Source organism: Leiobunum rupestre, chromosome 7, assembly GCF_980474605.1.
Source record: "Leiobunum rupestre chromosome 7, qqLeiRupe1.1.hap1, whole genome shotgun sequence".
Taxonomy (NCBI): Eukaryota; Metazoa; Arthropoda; class Arachnida; order Opiliones; family Sclerosomatidae; genus Leiobunum; species Leiobunum rupestre.
The window spans coordinates 49,536,730-49,544,671 of NC_143390.1; the positions used below are offsets into that span (position 1 = coordinate 49,536,730).

The 7,942-nt window shown below is 37.2% G+C and overlaps 1 protein-coding gene across 1 annotated transcript; it reads left to right on the plus strand.

The window, feature by feature from the left end:
- The first annotated feature begins 1,160 nt into the window (after positions 1-1,160).
- On the plus strand, positions 1,161-3,043 carry LOC149936639 (uncharacterized). The gene is made up of 5 exons (XM_090153709.1): positions 1,161-1,376; positions 1,961-2,056; positions 2,164-2,261; positions 2,324-2,591; positions 2,649-3,043. Exons 1-5 carry the CDS (start codon positions 1,161-1,163, stop codon positions 2,796-2,798), a joined length of 828 nt encoding a protein of 275 aa, XP_090009835.1. The 3' UTR covers positions 2,799-3,043.
- The last annotated feature ends 4,899 nt before the right edge of the window (positions 3,044-7,942 follow it).

Here is a 7,942-nt window from a genome sequence, read left to right on the forward strand (position 1 = left end):
CTCAAGCTCGAGCTCGATGTTTCGTCGCACAATTTATTTATCAAATATCCCAATTAGTGTTTTCAAGCTCTATTCCGGCATCACTGGCACACCTGGAAGACAGTCCGGAGGGGGTCATGCAGCTCTGAGCCCGGGAATCCAGACGGCGCCAAGTCGCGATAGCTTCTAACGCTTTTTTTTGTAAAAATAAATTTTGAACGTGGGCTTAACAATATCGCGAATTGGAAGGAGATTGAGCTCATAATTAAATACAAAAACAGAATTCAAATCGGTCTCGGGCTCGGGCTCAATCGTATTCTTGAGTTGAGCTCGGGCTCACATCAGATATGAAAACTACCAGAATCAGTCTCGAGCTCGGGCTCAAGTATTATGTCGACCTCAAAGTTGAGCTCTTAGTAAGTTAATTTTTAATACGAGCTCGAAGTAATTTGCATTTTAACAGGGACTCAAGCTCGGGTTCACTAGTTACAATATGCGTTCCACAATCCCTCAGCTCGGGCTCGTCTTTAACGTGAAAACTTATCGGTCTCGTCTCAGGCTCATAATTTATATCAAGACCGACTTCTTTTAAAATTATACTTTTAGTTAGTGCGATCATTTTGGACGGTTGCATTCGAAATTTTATTTTAAATAAGAATTCTGGTCAAATCTCGGGACCCCACAACCCGCTTGCGCACAATAATGATATTTGAATTTTGTATCAATTGATACAGGCGCCATCTAACTACAAAAAATTGAGTGCGTTCGTGTTCTCTTTTCGCTACCTTATTTCTAAAACCAGGTAACTTGAAAAATTCATTTTCGATAAAATTCCTCTTGGGTTTATTAAAAGATGTACAAGATAATTGATAATGATAATGTGTTCAAATTTAAATTTAATTTTAAATATATATAATACTAAAATGTCCGTGATATTTGGTTTCATATCATGTAATTATGAATAATTAAAATAAAAACAACAACGACTTATTCAATCTGTTTAAAACGATTTATCTTTCTTAGTACTTGGGGTTTTCTCTGACCTAAACAGCGTTAGTGTTTTTTTGGTGACAAAATATTTTATCAATCGATAAAGAGTAAGATAACGATAAAAAGTAAGATAATGATTATTTTATATTTCATAAATACTAGATGTTAAAAGTTCTAAAAATTACGTTATAATGCAACAGGAAAGTCAACCACCATCGAAAAGGCAAAGGCATAGTGAAGCTGCAGAGAATGATGGCGAAATATCGAACAGAATTAGTCCGTCACCTGAACAACTGAGGGCTAGAATACTCTGGTACTCCAATAAATATCCCGCTCTGTCCTCAAACATTGGAGTCACGTGGTTCTCATCTCTTGAAAATGAGTTTCAAAAGAGGTATTTTGTCATGGTACGTCTATTAATGTCCTAATTCTGTCGTTATCCCATAGACCACCTACCCCAAGAGGGACATGTAATTTAATTTGTTCTACTTCTCGAATGTGATGCGGCTTTTTTAAGAGTGCGCCATCTCATGGCAAATAGAGGCAGTTTTGAGGGTACAAAGACGAGCACACGCGACAATTAAAAATGTATTATAGAATCATAAATATTAAATTTTCGTTCCATGGTTTAAAATATAATTAATTTAAAATATTAAAAGATCTGCTACTATATGGATTTGCAATACTAGTTTATTTAAAACTCGGGAGCTTTCAGACCGCGGTCCTTCTTAAATAAACAAGTATTGCAAATCCATGTAGCAGCAGATCTTTTAATATTTTAAATTAATTATGTATTTTAGAAGCTGACTCGCGCACGACTTTTTATTTTAATTTCGTTAAAATCCATTTTCATGCTCTATTTTCTGTTTGCTGTAAAAAAAAAGCCGCATAACTTTTGATACACTTTTTTTTCGAAGTTGATGCAAGTCCTTCTTGGGGTAGATCGTCTGTGGTTATCGAAACAAATTCATTAAGCAAATTTGCATTTCAGCTTAGTAACTTTTTAGAAACAGAACGAATAAATCATACCATCTATCCGCCACCGGAAAATGTATTTTCCTGGACCAGAATGTGTCCTTTAGATGAGGTATGCCTATTGTCATACGAAAAAGTCGCCTTTGGCCTAAAAGTCGCTCGATGACTTGGGCCTAAGGCTGTGCCTAGGGTAATAGCCTGACTGATTATTTTTCTCAGATAAAAGTGGTCATTCTTGGTCAAGATCCTTATCATGAACCAAATCAAGCCCACGGTTTAGCTTTCAGTGTTTTGAAAGGAATTAAACCCCCACCCAGGTAACGGTTACTCTTTCACTTTGATAAATTTTCTTTTATAAATCAGCTTTCCCCCTGTTAAGTTTACTCAACATGTACAAAGAATTAGCCCAAGATATTGAAGGTTTCGAAATACCAAAACATGGAAATTTGAGTGGATGGGCCCGGCAAGGAGTTTTACTTTTAAATGCTTGTTTGACTGTCAGGAGTGGACAGGCAAACTCCCACAAAGATAGAGGGTGGGAAAACCTAACTGACGCAGTAATCAAACACATCAGTGATAATCTAGATCAAGTTGTCTTTCTGTTATGGGGAGCTTTCGCGCAAAAGAAAGCGGATTTCATCAATAAGGTGACTTTTAATCGTTATGTTTTATGCAGCAGAGCATTTATAAATAGTCTCTTACAGAAAAAACACCACATTCTAAAGACAGTTCATCCATCTCCACTTTCAGCTCGTCGAGGATTCTTCGGCTGCAAACATTTTTCTAAAACCAATGAGTTACTGATTAAAAATGGCGAACAGCCCATTGACTGGAAGGATCTTCCCCCGGAATAGTTTAAAACAGAAGGGGCGTTGTATTTTATACTTATCAGAATGAAAACGTGTTCGAGATAAAACCGGAGAATGACTTTGTTATCACTACCGGCCGAAGATTAGTTCCCTCCTCTGTTGGTGGATAATTGTTTTCATTATGCCCTCTGCAATCTATATTCCATTCGCTCAATTCAGTTCTTGTTTTCTAAAAATGTTCTATTTCGTTAATTTACTATGTCGTTATATTAAACGATTTATTTATTTTATTACTTGTCTTGGTTAATTCCAAAACGGCCAAAAAACGTCTGTAGTGCCATCAGGAAAATTCTAAAGCGGGACATTTTGAACCGTTCTGATTAACGATTTAAAAATGGTAATATAATATGGCCACCTGAATGAGACGTTGCCAGTTCACCTGCCGAGTTGCGGTTTAGAAGGGGCGCCATAACTAGTGTGCCTTACCAGGGTGTCGGGGTCTGGCATTTTTAACCCAAAAAGATGGTTGCGTACCTAGGTCACTTGGTAAAAACCGATTTGGTTAAAAAATATCAAATAGTAATAGAGACGTGCAACTAGTGCTTCTAGCAGCCAACTGATCAGGTTATTAAGGCCAAAATTCTGAGATATCTGAAGATAACCAGTTAGTCAGTTGTATAGTTAGTGTAGGTAGCTGTTTTCTCGCGTCGAATGAAGGGCTTGCCACATGTCCACCCTCATACGCATTGTAACCCGGCCACCTGTTTAAAAGCATTAAAAGTCGCCTAAGTTAGTGCCTTGGGTATTAGCCTAACGGATTATTATGTGATTCATTACCAAAATAACCGACCTGAACTGGTAAAGTAAGCTAGAGATAAAGTTGCGGCAAGACAATGAGAACGGTAGCGGCGTCAGTCAGAATAAAAATTGGGTAAAGACAGTGTGGTCGCTAGCACAAAATTGGTGCAAGACAATAAAGGGGTAGCAGCGACAGCCAGAGATAAAGTTGGGGCCACTGGCGTAGCGTGGGAGGGGCAACGGGGGCCATGGCCCTGGGCAGCTTAGATGTAGGGGGCGGCCAGTGGCCTGGAAAATTGAAACGAACGCGGCTGGCCTAGATAGTGGATCGAAAAAGTGATAAGAAATTATTTAAGGTCTACAATGTGCACGTTGAGATTAACAAATCTGGGTATCTTGGCAATAGAACAAGAGGTACAAATTAATATTGACCATTGCATTAAAGAGTTCGCGTTGAAAAAAACACGCACAGTAAAATTTTAATTTTTAAATGACTTGAATCCTTTTACAGTCAACAGAGCAACAGAGTACCACAGAATTTTCACCGATTTTTTGCTTAGTTGCGAAAATAGGTGGGAGGGGGGATTTAGGGTTTGCCCCGGGCGGAAGAAATACACGCTACGCCACTGGTTGGGGCAAGACAATAAGGGGGTAGTAACGTCAGCCAGAGATAAAGTTTGGGCAAGACAATAAGGGGTAAGTAACGTCAGCCAGAGATAAAGTTTGGGAAATACAATAAGGGGGTAGTAACGTCAGCCAGAGATAAAGTTCGGGCAAGACAATAAGGGGGTAGTAACGTCAGCCAGAGATAAAGTTTGGGAAAGACAATAAGGGGGTAGTAACGTCAGCCAGAGATAAAGTTCGGGCAAGACAATAAGGGGGTAGTAACGTCAGCCAGAGGTAAAGTTTGGGAAAGACAATAAGGGGGTAGTAACGTCAGCCAGAGATAAAGTTCGGGCAAGACAATAAGGGGGTAGTAACGTCAGCCAGAGATAAAGTTTGGGAAAGACAATAAGGGGGTAGTAACGTCAGCCAGAGATAAAGTTTGGTCAAGACAATAAGGGGGTAGTAACGTCAGCCAGAGATAAAGTTTGGGAAAGACAATAAGGGGGTAGTAACGTCAGCCAGAGATAAAGTTCGGGCAAGACAATAAGGGGGTAGTAACGTCAGCCAGAGATAAAGTTTGGGAAATACAATAAGGGGGTAGTAACGTCAGCCAGAGATAAAGTTCGGGCAAGACAATAAGGGGGTAGTAACGTCAGCCAGAGGTAAAGTTTGGGAAAGACAATAAGGGGGTAGTAACGTCAGCCAGAGATAAAGTTCGGGCAAGACAATAAGGGGGTAGTAACGTCAGCCAGAGATAAAGTTTGGGAAAGACAATAAGGGGGTAGTAACGTCAGCCAGAGATAAAGTTTGGTCAAGACAATAAGGGGGTAGTAACGTCAGCCAGAGATAAAGTTTGGGAAAGACAATAAGGGGGTAGTAACGTCAGCCAGAGATAAAGTTCGGGCAAGACAATAAGGGGGTAGTAACGTCAGCCAGAGATAAAGTTTGGGAAATACAATAAGGGGGTAGTAACGTCAGCCAGAGATAAAGTTCGGGCAAGACAATAAGGGGGTAGTAACGTCAGCCAGAGATAAAGTTTGGGAAATACAATAAGGGGGTAGTAACGTCAGCCAGAGATAAAGTTCGGGCAAGACAATAAGGGGGTAGTTAACGTCAGCCAGAGATAAAGTTTGGGAAAGACAATAAGGGGGTAGTAACGTCAGCCAGAGATAAAGTTCGGGCAAGACAATAAGGGGGTAGTTAACGTCAGCCAGAGATAAAGTTTGGGAAAGACAATAAGGGGGTAGTAACGTCAGCCAGAGATAAAGTTCGGGCAAGACAATAAGGGGGTAGTAACGTCAGCCACAGAGAAACTTTGGGCAAGACAAATGAGGTCGGTAGCAGTGTCAGCCAGAGAATAAGTCGTTGCAAGACCGTAAGGGGTAGCAGTCAGTAAGAAAGTTTAGATAATTTCTGACGCGTTACAAAATATCGTTAACAGCACCATGTCGAGACAGCCGGACGCAGCCTTGTATGCCAAATAACCCAAGTGGGTCCCCAAAGACGGCAACGGAATTTTATCGTTTAACAAAGCTTTAGATATTTTAATCACAAGCAACATATAGCTTCTTTTACTTATTTAATATCTAAATTAACTCCTACGTATTTTTGCGCGTATCTTTTTGGGTGTGACGTAAACCCTCATACTTTACTTACAAGGAGACTACCCGAGGTGTTACACACCTATTTTGTTCAAACTCGGGGGATTAGTAGACCTTCATGTAACTTGAACAATCCTAAAGGGATTTTATTCAATGGGCAACGGTTTTGACATGGCAACGAAAAATGTTTTTGACAACATAAAATGGAAATTTTCCCATTGAAAATAACATGGGAAACATTTTACAAAATTGAAAAAAATTAAAATACCAAAATTATAAAAAATATTGATAAAAATTGACGAAAAAAATAAAATTGATCACATTTTGATAAATTTTTTAAATATTTTTCACAGGGAAATCGGTCAAAATCCCATGTTATTTTCAATGGGAAAATTTCAATTTTAAGTTGTCAAAAACATTTTTCGTTGCCATGGCAAACCTGTTGCCCATTGAATAAAATCCCTTTAGGATTTTTCAATTGTTAGTTTTTCCTTGTTAGTGTTTAAAATTGGGAAGTAATCAGCTTAGGAAACGAAAACTTAGCAGCTACTGAACATTTCGCTACGTCAATTTGGTCATCCGAAATCGGTTCCTATCCTATGAGGCTGACCAAACTATGTATCCCCTTATTGCATAAAAGGGGATCGATATCATCTGTATTGATAGACGAGATTTTTTTTGGATCCAAATTAACCTAAAATTGTTTAACATAAGAAACATAGTAAGAATAAGTATGAAACTTCCTGTGGGTTTAATGCCAGCTTTCTTACCGAATTTGTTTCAACACTTGCAACCGAACATATTTGGGCATAAATAGACACTAGGGGGCTCTGTGCTGTAATAAACTTTAATTGCGAAATAACTCTAAAATTTAGTTAAGTATTAATTTTGGCGAATTTTCATACTTATTTTATTATGCTTCTTCTTTTACCCAAGGCATTCTACTAACAGAAACTGCTTTTGTAAATTCAAAAATATGAATCCCACAAACCAAAAAATATTGGAGGTATCTTTACGAAGCTCAAAGGTAATTATAATATAACAGCGCTATTATACAAAAATGAATGTGTGTGGACGTGTTTAAACAATTGCACGTAAAATACCGATATTATAGATATAGCATAGAAACTTGTTATTTGATAGAAAAACATATGTTTTTGACGTACTACTAGCACCCGAGCTTTTAGAATTTATGGGTCATCCAAAGGGACAAGCCCGGAGCTAAAATTATGGAGCGTCTCATCTTACATTAGTAAAATTTAATTACATGTGTATACAAAACAAAATTTAATTCTGGAGACACTTTTTGAGACATCGTAGGTTGTTGTGCACACTGCTTATATTATCTGTCACGTGGGGTCAGACATTCAGAAAAACAATTACGTGTTTTTCAAATCAAGTGCAATTTTTGGATTTTTCCTTGGATGTGCGGATTTTCAAAAATGCTACTGTTTTTGTTTTTTTTTTAAATCCCCAATAACCTTTGGGGATTTTTTCTTGACTCTTTCGGATTTTCCCTTGAATTATATATATTATTATTATTAAAAAAAGTGCTCGTGCGTGGAAGGGTATTGTAGTTATTTTACACTGTGTACAAAAAGTTTCTTTTTAGTAAATTGAAAAATTAACAGTTTTTGTTACCACGGACTTTTTTTTAAAAATAGGTAGTTAGTATATTACAATTTTACATTAAGAACGTATGATATCATATATATTATTGTAACCTTTTTCAATAAGCCATTTTACAATTAAATTTTTGAACGTTTTAAATTTTTGATCTAGGGTTGTTAATTTTCCGCAAATCGGAAAAATTAAAAATTTAAACATAAATTACTTTTCAAGGGTTTTTAATGTTTTAAACTTTTTATCGATTTAAAATGACTAATATCAGTAAACATACTACAAAACATTAATAGTGTTACATTTCAACCAGTTTAAACTAGTCTATAGGTTTAGTTTTACTTTTAGATTAGAAAAAATGAGGTGAAAATGCCGCTTTATTTAAATTTGCAAACAATATATTAGACAAATTATGGAATGAAAACGTTTTTAATATTTTTCGGAAAAATACGGAACATTTTCCGGAAAAAAGGCCTCGGTAATTTTCCGCGGAAAATTTTCCGACTTACAACACTAAATTTTTCACATTTTTTCAGATCAGAATTTAATAGGTTATATTTTTCT